At 34.4% G+C, this 17,191-nt stretch overlaps 1 protein-coding gene across 1 annotated transcript; it reads right to left on the bottom strand.

Moving 5' to 3' along the window:
- Nucleotides 1–69: 69 nt before the first annotated feature.
- Nucleotides 70–17,102, bottom strand: LOC106068320 (probable leucine--tRNA ligase, mitochondrial). Its single transcript, XM_056035420.1, has 24 exons — nucleotides 16,939–17,102; nucleotides 15,428–15,549; nucleotides 15,212–15,319; nucleotides 14,503–14,631; nucleotides 13,163–13,254; nucleotides 11,657–11,717; nucleotides 11,403–11,492; nucleotides 10,906–11,049; nucleotides 9,329–9,448; nucleotides 9,109–9,235; nucleotides 8,188–8,292; nucleotides 7,008–7,114; nucleotides 6,723–6,776; nucleotides 6,464–6,574; nucleotides 6,205–6,326; nucleotides 5,448–5,614; nucleotides 4,415–4,588; nucleotides 3,824–3,915; nucleotides 3,297–3,387; nucleotides 2,952–3,121; nucleotides 2,658–2,735; nucleotides 2,390–2,536; nucleotides 1,657–1,725; nucleotides 70–875 (listed from the first exon to the last, which is right to left on the bottom strand). Exons 2-24 carry the CDS (start codon nucleotides 15,539–15,541, stop codon nucleotides 594–596), a joined length of 2,754 nt encoding a protein of 917 aa, XP_055891395.1. The 5' UTR covers nucleotides 15,542–15,549; nucleotides 16,939–17,102; the 3' UTR covers nucleotides 70–593.
- Between the last annotated feature and the right edge of the window lie 89 nt (nucleotides 17,103–17,191).

Genomic DNA, 17,191 nt, shown 5'->3' with positions numbered 1-17,191 from the left:
GTGGGTCACCTAGGACTCTTTTGTGAGGTGATTAAGATACTTAAAAGCTTCAAATAAGACATATATGTTAAGACCATACATCAGCTGACATGCCTTTGGACTAATCTATTTAATGAGAGGATGACAGTAATGAATTTTTTATAAGAAATGTACAATGGCAGAAGTTGAAAGCTCACGATTATGGTAAGTAATCCCACTGACTACATACTGTGTTACAGAGATACAAACTCATTACATAAATATTGTGAGCTATCAATTACATTAATCGTGCCTTAAGCTATCAACTCATGACAAAAAAACATTAAAAACGCAGTGTCCCTTGAACACTTAAATCAATTCTTTTCAGTTTTAAAGGGTTTGAACAACACAAGCCTGGTAACACTTTATGCAAGGCTTTGGCCACCTGATCTATCTAAACTTTCTGCTGTACTTTAAAGTTTTGTTCCTTGTTTATAACAAGTCTCTATTGGACTAGACGACTTCTTTGAATGAAGTCTCTGAAGTCTGCTCTGAAGTCTCTTCAAGAAGTCTGCTCTGAAGTCTGTTCAAGAAGTCTTGTTTTGTCTCTAGTTCATATATGCACTTATCCCTTGTTATATAGAATACAACTTTTTTTTCTGTTTGCTCAGTTTCTTCTCTTGTTTTCTTAACTGCGCTGTTGTCTCTGAAGCAATCGGGAACTTGTATTCAGGGATGGTGAGTTTCAATGAAGCCTTGTGTTTGTCATGAAAGAAGGAGTATTTTTGGACAGTATACTGAGAGAACTGGTCAATGAAGGTACTGTCCTTCATAACAAGATCCATGGCTAGCTCAGTGGTTAGGCTGCTTAAGTCTTTGTAAGCTACGCCTATGTCTGCAATGGCCACATTATTAACCTGAAGAATAGAAAAAATATGTTGGAAATGAACCAAAATGAGCTGAAGGATAATTTGATGCAACAAAAGGTCATTTATCAGATTTTATAGTTGTGTTAGAGCACTGACTTTTAAATTGTGGGTTTGAGAAGAATACTAAGTAAAGGAGGTCTTTAAGGGAAAAATAAATCTTTCTGCTAGATGTAAATACACTGACATCAATAGGCTCTGAAAGTAAGCTGTCAGTAACAGCAAGATAGAATCTAGAATGATTAAGAAATTACTGCTCTTATATTTAGTATAATAGAACTAGTTTGTCATCAATGGCAGGCAGCTCATATGGGATGTGTGGTCAAGAGGCCAAGTGTGCTTGAACTTGGCTTGGCTACCTAGAAGGGGGCTCGAGGTTCGACACCTGACTCAGGCAGAGTTGTGTTTACTGAGCGCCTAAAGGCAGCACGGAAAACCCACTTCTATATACCCCCTCCCCCCCACTAGTCCACAAATGAGATTGGACCAAAAGCGCTCTGAGCATGCTATAAGCATGAAAGTAGCGCTATATAACAGCTATAATAAAAATGTGTTCTGGACTATTGTACTAATGGTTCCTGATTAGAACCCTGATTGCGGTGTCAAGTCAATGAATAAAATAGTAAAGTTACCTCCCCTTTCCGACATAGCTATCTAAGCATTAAAGTTATAAACAATATTATGTTTACACTGGGTGGGTTTAAGGCATTAAACTAATCTAGCAAGGTTATAGGTTAAAAGGCATTCAAGCAAGTTATAACCCCATACTTACCGAGTAGGTTAAAGGCATTAAAAAATCTTGGTCCAATTTTGGCCAAGGTTGATTTAAAACACTTGATTTCTGTCAACGAAAGAAGAAAAAGACTTGATCTTTTGCATGTTGAAAAAAAAAGTAAAATAAATATCACAATAATCTTAAGATCTTATATTGACAGTTGAATAGTGTACACGCTCCCCCCCCCTCCCCTCCTATTACAATTAAATAAGGTTAATAAAGAGTTTTCAAATCAATGGTATGATTATTACATTTCTTTCACTAGTGAACTAATATAAGTAAACATTTGAAACTAATATAAGTAAACATTTGAAACTAATATAAGTAAACATTTGAAACTAATATAAGTAAACATTTGAAACTAATATAAGTAAACATTTGAAACTAATATAAGTAAACATTTGAAACTAATATAAGTAAACATTTGAAACTAATGTAAGTAAACATTTGAAACTAATATAAGTAAACATTTGAAACTAATGTAAGTAAACATTTGAAACTAATGTAAGTAAACATTTGAAACTAATATAAGTAAACATTTGAAACTAATATAAGTAAACATTTGAAACTAATGTAAGTAAACATTTGAAACTAATGTAAGTAAACATTTGAAACTAATATAAGTAAACATTTGAAACTAATATAAGTAAACATTTGAAACTTATATAAGTAAACATTTGAAACTAATATAAGTAAACATTTGAAACTAATATAAGTAAACATTTATTACCCAGTCATGTGTTTGAAAGGTGGCAACATCTGCTAGGCCTGTCCATAGTTCTGAAGCAAAGTGAGGGGCCATCACCCCAATCATTACAATGAGGTCACCCAATGCTCTTTCGTAAGCCTTTGTTCCTTGAGCTCCTGCAGGAACTTTCTGTTTAAAGAGATTACAAGATGTGACAATACAAAACAAACCTACAGAATCATTTATTTTGTACAGAACTGTGTGCAGTACACCTGACAACAAATAAACAGACCAAGATAAATCCACATACCCCCAACCAGGAGACATAAGTATGAAGTCTTGAGATGGCTGCATTTATATGAAATGTATTGTCAAACTCATGGGTTACCTGTAAAAACAAAAACAAAATACCATTTGTTGAATGAAAGGTGAAACTCTATCCACAAATATCTAGAAATGTTTGTTTTAAAAAGTATTTCTCATTGCCTGTAAAACTGTCAGCAAACAAGACAAAATTCAAATCGCAAAGACTTTTAAGATTTTAGTAAAATTTTGAAACCAATATTTCAAATGTCTGCATTAGTTTGTAAATATCTTGACTTACTTTATTAATGATATGATTGCGTGTTTCATCTATTTGTTTTTCCCAATCTGTTAAATCTTTCTCAGTCATGTTTCCTTCTTGCCGGCTACTCGAGTTTGTCTCATGATACTTTCGGATATTGGTTACTAAGGTCCAAATTTTGTTTTGCCAGTTGATAACACCTTTGTAGACTTGAAGTGAGACACGCAAATAAAAAAAGATATCATCTTGCAAGGTTCACATTTAGACATCGATTCTCTTTCCAAACATCTATTCAAATAGTGCAACTTAATTATTAATTTTTTTTTTAAAGATTAAATTAGAATTATATAGCATTATAAATTGTTAAAAAAAAAAATCAGCTACCTATTTCAGACCAATTTCTTTCTGACTGAGGTGAAACGTTGGAAAGAATACACAGTCGTGTCGAGTCAACCCCGTACTCAGACAGAACATCCTGCGTTGTAGAACAGAAGACAACTTTGTTTCTCAGTATATCACCAAAGTTTAAAATAGAATTCTTCGTGTGAAAGTGAAAACTATTTACACTAAAATCAATGTTATGATGAACAGTGAATGTTATTTAAATGATATTTTCCTAATCTGCAGTCTAAAAAAAAAATGTGAAAACTTTTGATGATTAAGAATGCATGTCAGTAAAATCTATTTCTTTTAGTATCGGGCATAAGTCTGGAGTAAACAAAAGAAGAAAAAAAGTACAAACTGAGTTGAAATTTTGACTGCAGTTGGTTCCCAATGAAAAGTAACATTAAACCTTTCAAAATGTGTAGACGATGAATTTTTTATACTTATTAAAATTTCATAACATTGAATGTGATTGTGGTATAAAACCATGACTGAAAGATAATAAAGGAACTATAACTCTGACTCACCTCAGGGTTCACACCATTGTATTTACTTTTACTCATTTTTTCAAACTCGACTACGAGTCCTTCACCTGTGGATTTCTCAACAGGACTTTGACCTTAAGATAAAATATAAACATCTCATGACTTTTTATTTACAGATAATTGCTCTACAAATGTTTCATCAATAAGAGACTCACAATCAATTTGATGACCTTTAAATAAAACCGGTATACTCATGCTAAACAACAACAATTATGCTAATGAACTCTTTATGGAAACTACATTTCTAAAATAAACTACCAAAATGTAACTTTCATTTGTTATTATGATCATAACAGAACATAATTATTTAAGATTAAAAAAATATGACAGAAGTTAACACAAATACTAAGGCACAGATTAGAGCCATGCTCAAGAGTGAAACCATATTAAGAAGTGATTTATTAACTCTTTCTCTCCTAACTGACGATACCAACGTTGATTCCACCAGAATGCGGTAAATAATTACGGAAAGAAAGGGTTAAACTTACTTAAACAGTGTGTTACTAATAAATAAATAGTGAAGCAAACATTCAGTCAGTGACTAAGCAAAGACAAAAGGTAAAGGCACATTACCAGAGAAATCTACTAGATCTTTTGGAATATATTTGCCAGTTTTTGAGACTCTGTAGCTCTCACTTTTCACCATTCCTTGAGTCAGAAGATTTTTGAAAGGTTCCTTGCTTGACAACATGCCAATAGAATGCAAGAAGTGGCTAAAAAATCTGGCAAAGTAAAGATGCAGTAGAGCTGGGAAAAAAAAAAAAGAGCCACTATTTATACAATAGATGAAATGTTAATTCTAGTTAATCAAGTCAATAATCAATAATTAAGTGAATACAAATTACTTGCTTTTTGCTTAACATTAAAATATACAAGTAAATTTCAGCAGCATTTAACAGTCAAATCAGGTAAGTTGGATAAGCTGCTTCATCAAATTAAGGTTAAATTTAAATCCTAAAGTACTGAAACATTTTTGAAACACAGAAAATGACCAAAATGTTCATGTGGGGGTTAAATTAACTGGAGTCAACTTTATAAAGCACAGCGCCGAGTTTTTAGCAAATCACTATTATTGACATGTCTTGTTTTTCTTCTAACTATCTCTAATCCAATCGGTATGTCCTGCTCCTTGAAACATCTGTCCATAGTACAGAATAAAATTGCAGAGGTTCAGTTACATTGGAGTAAACTTTTTTTTTTTGTGATAAATTTATATGGCAGAAAAAGATTGGTCCCTATTGCCCTATCTAACACACTTCTGGCCTCCCTCAGACAATTAAGGCTCATCTTGTAGAGATATGAGCCTCAGACATTAGACAATTAGGGCTCATCTTGTAGAGAGATAAGAGCACAGACATTGGCTATGGTTAGAAAAATGTCGCCCACAGCAGTTTTCCCCTCTCCGCACAACCGTTGGGTCCAAACGAGTAGCAAATAACTGCTATAACTACTACAGGTTTATCCGCAGCAGCAAGCCTGGGTCTACTAGAGTATAGCACTGTGCTACAAGCTGCCTAAGGATCATCGGGTCCTAGTCTTTCGTCAGGGTTCACGCCTTTCTCTCGTTAGTTTTTTAAATGTATAAACACATAAAAGAATTACTCACCATGTTCTTTACCCCCCACATAGAGATCCACTGGCATATATTTGTTGACCACAGCTGGGTCAAAGGGCAAGTTGTCATTATTGGGGTCAAGGTAGCGCAGGAAGTACCATGATGAGTCAACAAATGTGTCCATGGTATCTGTCTCTCTCTGTGCCGGAGATCCACACCTAATTGTCCGATTTGTAAGATAGGGGCGGTAGTTGATTAAAAACGAATCATGGTTCAATAAATAATACAAAATATTTCATTGACATAGTGCACATTCAAATCTGTGATCAATAAAGTATATATAATCATTTAAAAAAAAATTTTTAAACATAAATAATGCAAGCTTAATATTTTATATAATTAAAGAACAAAATATATAAGAAACGCTCAGATAATAGTTCATATAAGTAAATACTCAATCTCCTTGTAAAGGACATCAATTAGAGCTCAAATGTTTGGCTATTAATTTAGATTGTCAGAAGCTAAAGCCTTGACCAGAAATAAAATAAGCAGATTTATTGGATACATGTCATCAAGATTAAGGCAAACAATTAGTTTCTTTTTGGATAAAAAAAACTATGGGGCTGCAAAAATAAAAGGAGAAAGTGGTACAAACTATAAATGAAGACAGCGCACAAGCTATAAATGGAGACCATGGCACAAACTATGAACAAATAATGGTACAAGCTCTAAATGAAGACAGTTATCTTCATTAACAAAAAAAAAAAAAAAGAAAGTATGGCAATTAACAAGCAAAAAAAAAAATTACCTTGGACAAGGCACATTCAACCAGTCTTTATTCATCGCCAAAGGAGACTGACCACCTTTTGAAATCAATTCATCACTATCAGGTAAAGTTACAGGCAAATCCTTGTAGGGAACTGGGACAGTCTAAGTACCGAAAAAAAAAAAACAGAAAAAAACAGAATCATTATAAAGGCAGGATTTTGCTTTTTATCAAATTTACATAAATTATTTTGTAAGACTACTTTCTCAAAAGTAAAAAAAATAGGTTAATGATAGCTTACACCACATGTACCACAGTGAATCATGGGAATGGGCGTGCCCCAATATCTCTGTCTAGAAATCAACCAATCATGAAGTTGCTCACTTATCCTCTCTCCACCAATGCCAAGGTCCTGCAATAATAAATGACTGTTTACAGGCAATTGTTTTTAAAACTATTGTAACAATTCAGAATCAAATTGTTAGCTTTAACAAATACTTTCGACATCTATCATTCAATCTAAATCAATTCCTCCCATGTGCACACTTTATCAAACTGACCTTTGCTTTCTTGCGCACTATTTCTACAGCTTCGTGACGAGGCAGCCCATTCAGCTGTCACAAAAAAACAAATAAATTTCTAATTTAATATATATATATATATATATATATATGTACACTTTAAGATTTTTTTTTAGTGTTTATTTTTTTCAATTTTTTTTTAATTACCTGGTTTTTTTTTTAAACATAACTACATAATAAAAAAAAATAATCTTTTTTTAAAAAGCAGAATTCTTAATTACTAAAAAGGTTTATCAACTATTCATACATTAATTGTCTCTTTACCTCCTTGGAGTCAATCAGAACATTGTTTGATGTGTCCAGTACATTTCTATAAGGCAGCTGAAGCCTATCAGCTGTTGCTTTATCCGATTCACTGATACATGGGATAGCTGCAGTGGAATCAGTTATTGAAATTTAATGTCATGATGACTAAGGAATTTAGTAATAAGTCTAAATACATGGGATAGCTGCAGTAGAATCAGTTATTGAAATTTAATGTCATGATGACTAAGGAATTTAGTAATAAGTCTAAATACATGGGATAGCTGCAGTAGAATCAGTTATTGAAATTTAATGTCATGATGACTAAGGAATTTAGTAATAAGTCTAAATACATGGGATAGCTGCAGTAGAATCAGTTATTGAAATTTAATGTCATGGTGACTAAGGAATTTAGTAATAAGTCTAAATACATGGGATAGCTGCAGTAGAATCAGTTATTGAAATTTAATGTCATGATGACTAAGGAATTTAGTAATAAGTCTAAATACATGGGATAGCTGCAGTAGAATCAGTTATTGAAATTTAATGTCATGGTGACTAAGGAATTTAGTAATAAGTCTAAATACATGGGATAGCTGCAGTAGAATCAGTTATTGAAATTTAATGTCATGGTGACTAAGGAATTTAGTAATAAGTCTAAATACATGGGATAGCTGCAGTAGAATCAGTTATTGAAATTTAATGTCATGATGACTAAGGAATTTAGTAATAAGTCTAAATACATGGGATAGCTGCAGTAGAATCAGTTATTGAAATTTAATGTCATGGTGACTAAGGAATTTAGTAATAAGTCTAAATACATGGGATAGCTGCAGTAGAATCAGTTATTGAAATTTAATGTCATGATGACTAAGGAATTTAGTAATAAGTACAAATAATTTTTTTTGCAATTTTCTAATTTTAAGAAAATTTGAACAAAAAAAAAGTACCCATTACTCAGTTGTTTCTTTGTTTCTGTGTGGTGTTATTTGTTGTGAACTGTCTGGAGACAGCTTGCCGCCCAATGCACCGAACGGCACGAGAGGACCCAATTCTAAGTCTAAGTAACTCTGTAGATATCTAGCAGTTACTTTGTGGTCCTCTGCTAAAGCCACTCACTCTCACTAATGATCAGCAACCCTTTTTAATGGGACATAAGTCTAATGATAAACAGTGTAAAAAGATAGTGAACCCAACTTACCTAACTTGACATCTCTATTGGGGTACATTAAGTGATCCTCAGTTACAACTAACTTTAAATGTTCTCCAGTGAGTGGATGAATAGCGTATGCAGGCAATACAGCCCCTAGGGTTTAAATATATTACATATTGTTAAAAAAAATAGCAACTAATATTCTTAAACATAAATTTAGTCCTATAAATGCTTCTGTTGACAAAATAAATTACTTGGTGAAGAATGCTAAATGTGGTCATTTTCTTAAAGCCTAAAGAATTTTATTTTGACAAAACAGACTTATAATTTTAATCATGGGCAGAAGGGGCTTGTTAACCTTGGATGCAAAACTTTTGATCCAAAATTTGCAGCCTTGTGACTCAACCCAAACAAGGTAAAGGTTGTTTGTTTGTAAAATGTTTTACATGTTTCGGATGTTCCTTCAGAGTTGAAGATAGTTTACTTCCTAGTCCAAACCTCCTGCAGGACTACAGGGATGGGAGCAGGCAGGGTTTGAACCCAGGACCATCGATAAATCCAAATGAATGTCCAGCGCCCAAACCGCACGACCAGGCAGACACGTTTTGGGCGTCAACCCTGAGAAAAAATCAGATGTTGAAATTAGGCAGCTTGTAGCTCACTGTGCTACACTCTGGCAGACCCTGCGACGCAGCTGACCCCAAACTGTATTGGCAATGCCGTTTATTTGTACCCAACAGCTTTCTGTGTGGAGAGAAAGGGAACTGCTGTGTAGGCAACAGCATTCTGGCCACAGCCAATGATGTCATTATGTTTTCCAGATGAGCCATAGTCATCTTAAGACTGAAGGAGACCAATAATAAATAATGGTTAGACATATTGGGACTATTTTTCTCAATAATGTGGACTTTCCAGTAGATTTTATTAACCAGAGTCATTTTAATGGTATTTTTTAAGAATGTCTCTCACCGGGAGTTGTAATGTTGAGGTCAACACACAAATGATTGGATGACTTCACACATAGATGAGAGACTCCATAGATCAGTTCCAGAGTTTCAGTGTAAACTGACAAAGGTAGCTCTTCTTTTTCTCTAGACTGAAAAATTGACAAAGGTCCTAATCAGAATAAACGTCTCTACTTTCATTGATTCATGCAACAACAAACTATCCAATAATTAAATTAGTCAACCTCAAGTTGAACAGTAAAGTCAATACGATGTCCTGTACAGGATGAGATCCAGTTTCTCTGTATATCAATGACATCTCTCCATAGGGCAGGATCAACTTCTTGCAAACCTTGGAGTAAGGACTGGGGAATAAGTTAAATACATGAATACACTTTTATATTAATACATGAATACACTTTTATATTAATACATGAATACACTTTTATATTAATACATGAATACACTTTTGTATTAATACATGAATACACTTTTATAACTGAACATTAAGAATCTTACTACAAAACAAGGTCCTGTTCCAGTTATAAAGAATTTTATTTTAAATTCTTCACATTTTATAACTAAGTTGTACTGTAATCTAAATATTAATCCAATGTTGTCAATATAAGGTCTGCAAATGTCGTTACTAGAGATAATAAATTTAAAAAGTTTCATAAAGGCCATCAGTTTAACTGAGAATGCACAATGTGCAATGCTATTTTTAAAAAAATGGAGTTTATTTTATCAAATAAACTAGCAATAACACTTAAACAATAAGGCATAGAGAGAGTAAAGGGAAATTAATAGAGAAGAAAATAATTTAAAACACAAATAAATACTTATCATTTTTATAGCCATTTTTTTTAGATAGCAAAACTCTCATATTTTGGATATATTTTTTTTTCGATTATGCTTTAATGATATTATGTGATTAAAAATAACCAATACAATGGAAGTAAAAACTGTTCAAAGAACAAGATAATATTGTTATAAACTTGGTGGTGGCACAGAGAGGGGTAGTGGTGTGTGTGTAGTCAGACGACGCAAATCGCCCCAGGCCAGCGCTAGACGAGCGGTCAACCGTGACGAGTTAGACTGTCAGCCGAGTCAAGTGTCAACAGGACAGTTCGGGAAGGATCGCCGTCGTGAACAAGAGCTCAGGAGCGTCACGAGAGTTGTAGTCATCTGACCACCTAGAAACGTCGAGCGGCGTTCTGTCCGGTTCGAGAAGGCGAGTAGAGACCCTATATAAGAGCGGAGGCGACGCAGTCAAGACGGTTCAGAAAGCGAGTTTACGACAGGAGTTCAGAACACGGTCGACTACAGCACAGTTCAACGGTGTGGTCCTGTACGGAGCATTACGACGGTTCAGTGCGGAGTACTATCAAGTACAGTTGAGACGAACGGCGTCTTGATCTTGGTCTGTGATCGAGTCCGACACAACGAGCCCAAGTGTGTGAAGTCAGTCCCGAACTGTTGAACCCAGTGCAAGCCCCGGAACGAGACGGAGAGACCAGTGCAAGACTTGATACGGCGGAACGGTGTTATCGGAGAGATATTTGTTATCGCAGAGCTATTTGTACTATTCTACGTGCTGCCAATTGTACAGTATTGGCTGTTATTTATGGACATTAAACCTTTACGTTATTTTGGAGCCCTGACTTGTCAAGTTCTTTAAGTTGGTGGTGTATGGTGCAGTTTGCAGAGAGCCTGGATAGTGAGATTCGTAACAATATATTGGATACTCAGTGCTTTAATAAATGTATTAAAAACAAAACAGTTCAAATAATAAACATAATAAAATCTTTAGATTCATAATCACCTCTGAAAATGTTGTGTCTCTAAGAAACCATTGTTTCAGATATTTCTTCTCCACTTTGGCCCCAGACCGCCAAGAGCATCCACTGTCATCTATCTGTTCATGAGCCAAGACAGTCTGATCCACTGGGTCCCAGTTGACCAAACCCTACACAGAATTGTAAAAGTAGAATATTATCACACTGCTGGCTTACAATATCAGTTTCTTCTTATGAACTAAGTGTCAATCAGGCAGAGTTAGTTTCTTCTCATGAACAAAGTGTCAATCAGGCAGAGGTCATTTTAAGTTCATATTTTTCTTTACACAATAGATACCAGTTAAAGCAGAGGTAGAGCTATTTATTTCAAGACTAGCAGAAGTAAATTCTTTATGATAAGCTAAATCTTTAAATTGACCAAATTACAGAAAAATCTGACTTTCTTCTGAAGAAAAATTTGTTAATTCAAAATGTTTACCTAAGTCTTTAAAATGACCAAAACTACAGAAAAAATCTGACTCACTTTCTTCTGAAATGCCAGTCCTGCATCATACATTTTCAAAAATAGAAACTGAGTCCATTTGTAATAGTCAGGGTCACAAGTGGCAAATTCCTGTAACAAAAGCAATACATTATTATTCTCTATTTGTCTAGCACTTACATCTCAGAACACAGATTTTGGATGAAGAATAATAATAAGAAAATGCTTTAGATCAATCACATGCAATCTTTTATTTTCCTTTTAAGAGTACTTTTTATCAATGAGAATAGAATTACCCTGCTCCAATCAAAGCTAAAACCAAACTCCATCAACTGTTTCTTCATTTTGTCAATATTGCTGAAAAACAAACGTTAAAGTTAATCATTAGCTTTCCTCTGTTCATTTTCTTTGAAAACAACAATTTTTCTATTTGTAAATTAAATTACGGTTTAGTGCTGTATGTATTATTGCTACTTTATTTTTAGTCTTCTGTCCTGAAGTGTCTATAAAAAGTCTGAAATCCCAATGATGTTAGCATATTTCTGTAAAGTAGTAATGCTGTGTCAGGTATTATGTCACAGCAGAAGTGCTACTGGAGATGTACATTTGTAACAGTAAAATAATTTTTGTCCCAGTAATTCCGTGTCAGGCATAGTAAAGAAAAAAAGTAAAGTTCCCCTTTCAGACCTTGTGGTCTATAGGGCAGATGATGTAAAGGTCATCTGTTTCTGTGGCCTACGGTTAACAAGGGTGTCATGTGGCCAGCACAACGACCAACCGCCTTTACTTTTCCCTAACTAATGTCAGGTACCCATTAGAGCTGGGTAGACTCAGAGGCACCTGAAGATCCCGAAATTAAAAATCCCAGTCTTCACCAGGATTCGAACCCCGGTTCGGAAGCCAAGCGCTTTACCGCTCAGCCACCGCGCCTGCTGTGTCAGGCATAAATGAGCTTTAAATCATAGTAGAGGTGCTACTGGAGAAGTAAAATTTATGCATAATGTATAATGCCAGTGAACATGTTACTGGTCTATCTAATGTGCCGATTCAATAGACAATCAAAATAGTAGTTCTAATTTTAGATCAAGTCTGTGGCCTTATTGATTAAAATGTATTTTAGTATGGTAAGGCAATACTGACAATAAAAACATTTGATTAGTAAACAAATTGTATAAGGACAAGAATTGCAATCAACTACACAGTAGTATATAGGTCATGGATTATAAACAGATGTGAATCAAGGATAAGCCTCTTTAGTCACATGACAAGTTGCAAAGGGAAAAGATCATCTCTTGAGGTGTAAAATGCCACAGAAATATGTTATAGGTAGATCATATCAAGAATTCAAATCAAGTCAATATAGCTAGATCCTATCAAGACTTGTTCAGTAGTTCAATTCTAAACTTTTAATTTAAGTTAATGGCATCATTAGGGTTATGATTTTACAATGCTGACTATAAAAAGATTGGATTATTTCCCATTCAGAATTCTGTCATTTCTCTTGTGTGATAAGTTATAAGTACTTTGCTTTGCTTGTATTCATTTTGGAAATAAAAGCAGGCTTCAATAAAGATAGAAACAGATTTGTTTAAAAATCATTTCCTAATCTTAATTTTATTGCTGTTTCATATCATCTATAAATATTGTTCTAAATCTTAATAAACTGTAATGTTCCTTTAATAAATTTTTATTTATTTAAAGTTTAAGAAACCTATCTTGTGTTACACACATTTTAATGTGCGCTATTCTTATCTTATAATGTAGATGAGCTAACTTACGAAAGCTATTATTACAAAAGTTACCTGTACGTCCAGTCCTTTGGTTTAATTCCCCTCTCTATAGCAGCATTCTCTGCAGGAAGACCAAATGCATCCCATCCCATCGGATGAATAACCTAAAGCATAATAACAGAGCATAAATAATGAAAGAGAACTGCTCTGAAATATATATTCCCTTTGAAATATAGAATGGCTGTTGCTTTTAAAACTTATTTGACGTAGAGACCAATGTAATATTCATTATAATGGTGACTCACCGATACATAGTGGGAAAATATGTTCAGTGAATAAGCAAATAAAAACCTATAAAAGGATCCCCAGGAACAGGATTCAAACTAAAGACAAATTCAGCAACTTAAAGTCAACCACACAGCTACCACATTCTTCCACCCATGATTCTATCACTTATATGCTATCAGGCCACATAGAATTCCTTCACATATTTTTTTTCTTTAAATATAGGGGTTATAAAATTATAGCAATGTAGGCAACTCCACCAGTCTCAGAACTCCACAGAGAAGCTGTGAATGTATTTCATGAGATGTCTAGGTTGTTTTGTACCTCCATTCAGTAAAACTGATTCAAGACAACAATCCCAAAAGTTCAAATATTCAATGGGCTTCATAAGAAACTGGGTACGACAAAATAGAAAACACAGAAACTGTGGGAGATGGGTGCACAGAGAAATAAAGAGGTGCAGAAAACTGAACGTGGAGATGGATTGGTCACACCCTTAGAAAAGATACCAACAACAGAGCTAGACAGGCCTAGAGTGAAACCCCCCAGGGTACAAGATGTAGAGGAAGACCAAAAAGAATGTGTGGACACAGTGTACTAGATGAAGCAGAGAGGACAGGGAAAAGCTGGGAAGCCATTAAAAAACTATCAAGAGACAGTGGAGAGTGACATGTTTTTACTGAGGCCCTATGTTCCACGAGGAATGCAAAGGAAAGATGATGATGATGATAAGGAACTGACAAAACTAAAGCTAAGTGGAACAAGTGTAGGAAACAAACTAATGTAGGGAGGAAAAAAGATGGGGGCAGGAGAAGTATGCTATGTTCAAAGCAAGAGATAAAGTTGAGATAAAGTTAGGAGATAGATATACAAAGGCCTTGGCAGGAGAAGTTTGCTATGTTCAAAGCAGGAGATAAGGTTAAAAAGTAGTACTTATCTTTGTGTTGAAAATAACATTAGGAAGCCAATTATACATTGACAAGAAATGTGATCAATGACACATTTTAAGTACACAAAGTGTAATTATACTATCCAAAGGGATGTACAAGCTTACATCTTAGGTCTTGCTTATAATTGTCAAGTTGTTTAAAAGCAGACAAGAAACCTGTTAAAGCAACGGTACTTACAAACTTTCCGAGTGAGCGATGATATCTTGCCATAACATCACTGATGGTATAAACTCGAACATGACCCAAATGAAGGTTCCCACTGGGGTATGGAAACATTGACAGCGCATAAAATTTCTCTCTGCCTTCCTAAATAAAAAAAAAAAAAGAAAACATTTTAGAATTTTGGAGAAGCGTGGTCGATAGGCTCAGTACGCTTGAGCTTGGCTTGCCAACCGAAGAAGGGGGCTTGAGGTTTGACACCCAACTCGAGCAGAGCTGTGTTTACTGGGCACCTAAAGGCAGTACGGAAAACCTTCTCCCAGATACCCTCCCCTATCCCAACTGGTCCACAAATGAGATTGGACCAAAGTACTCTAAGCATGCTATAAGCATAAAAGTAGTGCTATATAAAAGCTACAATTTTATTTATTTTAATGAGCACATTTTTTATTTCTGTATTGTTTTGTTTGTTTTACAAGTTTTGGATGCTCCTTCAGAATTTAAGATTATTACATCCTAGTCCAAACCTCCTGCGGGATGGGGGGATAGTGGCAGGCAGGGTTCAAACCTGGGTCCATCAAGACAACAGTCCATCGCACATGCCACACGATTTACCCAATAAAAAAAATTACTTAATTACTAAAAAATAATAAACCATAATATTGTAAAATCCCAATATCTGGTTCAATTTTTTAAAATAGACATTCACCTCTTGGTTGATACTTACATGTGCAGTTGAATCTGTCAGCTTTGATTGTTGACCATCAAAGGATTTCACAATAGGCTTCCAATAATTTTCAATTTCAATTTTTTTTTCTAAAGTAAGCTGGGGATCCTGTAGAGAATTTTCAAAGTAGAGAGTAACCGGCAATGGCCACATCAAATTTAAGTTGAATGTAAAGTCACAGATATCTAAAGCAAACTAGCAGCACATTTTATTTACCCATTTATGTGTTTCACAAAAAATGGAGCGTGCCCACAGTCCCAACAATGAAGGTCTATTCTGGTACAAATAGACAGTCTTGCACCATGTCAAAGGTTTCTTTAGTATCGTCATGGTAGCACCTATTATAAGATTTTGGTTGAAAAAATAAATAAAAACAAGGTTAGTTGTTAATTATAAAGATAATAAATAATGACTGATGAATTTACAGTTTGCCCTTAAGACATTCCCATTAATATAAAAAAGAGAGGTGGCTATTTTTGGTTCAGTAAACTATTATTTATGAGGTGTGGCTTCTGTACCATGACATTTCATGTTCAAATCTCAGTGACGACTAGTATTTTGAAATTCCGGATTGTTGGAAAAAGTAAAGGCGGTTGGTCCTTGTGCTGGCCACATGACACCCTTGTTAACAGTCTGCCATAGAAACAGATGATCTTTACATCATTTGCCCTGTCACTGTAATTCAATGTTAGTGTTTATATGATGTAGATCTCTAAATGAAGTCGTTTTTAAATATATAAATATAATTTTTTTTTTACTTTTAAAAGGGATGAGTTCAACTACATTTAGACATCTCATATTTCATGTATCATGTCTGTGACTTGTTGATTCTTATCTAACCTTATAAAATACAGACGTTACTTCAAAAAAGATGATTATGTCCTATGCATGTTCCTAGGTCAATCTAGTCATGCATGTTAACCAATGACCTAAATTCTGCCAAGTCACTGGTTTTCCTGGCTGGCTCAGGCAATCCATTCCATGCTCTAATAGCGCTAGGGAAGAATGAGAACTTGTACAAGTTTGTCCTAACTATGGAACGAGGAATGTGCCTTTATCTTTGTGTCTTTCTGAGTATTTTATTAGGTTTTGTTTTTCTATTTGTAAATTGTTGTTCAGTGTTTAATGTATTATTGCTACTGGGGTACTGTACTTTTTATTCTTCACTCTTGAAGTGTCTGTAAATTTATTGATTTTACTAAAGGTGTTACTATTAATCAAATGTGAATATTTGGGTGTCTTAGCTAGTTAAGCTAGGAAAAAAAAAAAGAAAATTGAGAGAAAAGTCTGAATGACTTAATTTGAAGTTTCTGGCATTACTTCAGTTTCAGAAAAGAAAATTGTTATTCATCTTGTCTTAACTCAAATCTCATGCTAAGTCTAAGTATGACATTGATTATTGATGATTGGGTGATGTTACTGTTTAACTGTTAGAACATGGGACCATCTAAATCTTCATTTGACATTTATCATCTCTAGTCTCTAGATCTAGAAGATATAGTAGATCTAGTCTAGATCAAGACACTAGACAGTCACGCACACAGTTAAAATTTAAATAATTAATATGTTATCTCGTCTGAAGTCTGAGAGTACTCAGTGGACTCAGACTAATCACTTTAACTTTAAGTTAACTCAAGAGCGAGAGTTGAGAGTCAGACTCAGTCAGAGTGTCTCACTCTCACTGCAAGTGAAGTTTATACATTTATTATGCTGATAATATAATATACCTTATATTGGGCTAATCAGTAGTCTAGATCATTAGATATAGATAGACTATAGATCTAGATTCTAAGTTGTAAGCAGTTAAAACCTCAATGCATTCAGTCACAATTCAGTGTATCGATAGCAATGTCATTTGTTGTTAAAGGAAGCTTCCATCTTTGTTGACCTTTCACCCGGTGCATTCACATTTTTTTGCAGTAAAATTCCCTGTCAACAAAAACAATGTTTGTTGAATAGAAACAAGAACTGATTTGTAGA

Source organism: Biomphalaria glabrata, chromosome 7, assembly GCF_947242115.1.
Source record: "Biomphalaria glabrata chromosome 7, xgBioGlab47.1, whole genome shotgun sequence".
Taxonomy (NCBI): domain Eukaryota; kingdom Metazoa; phylum Mollusca; class Gastropoda; family Planorbidae; genus Biomphalaria; species Biomphalaria glabrata.
The sequence above is the reverse complement of the archived record's forward strand: the minus strand, read 5'-3'. Positions and strand labels throughout refer to the sequence as shown.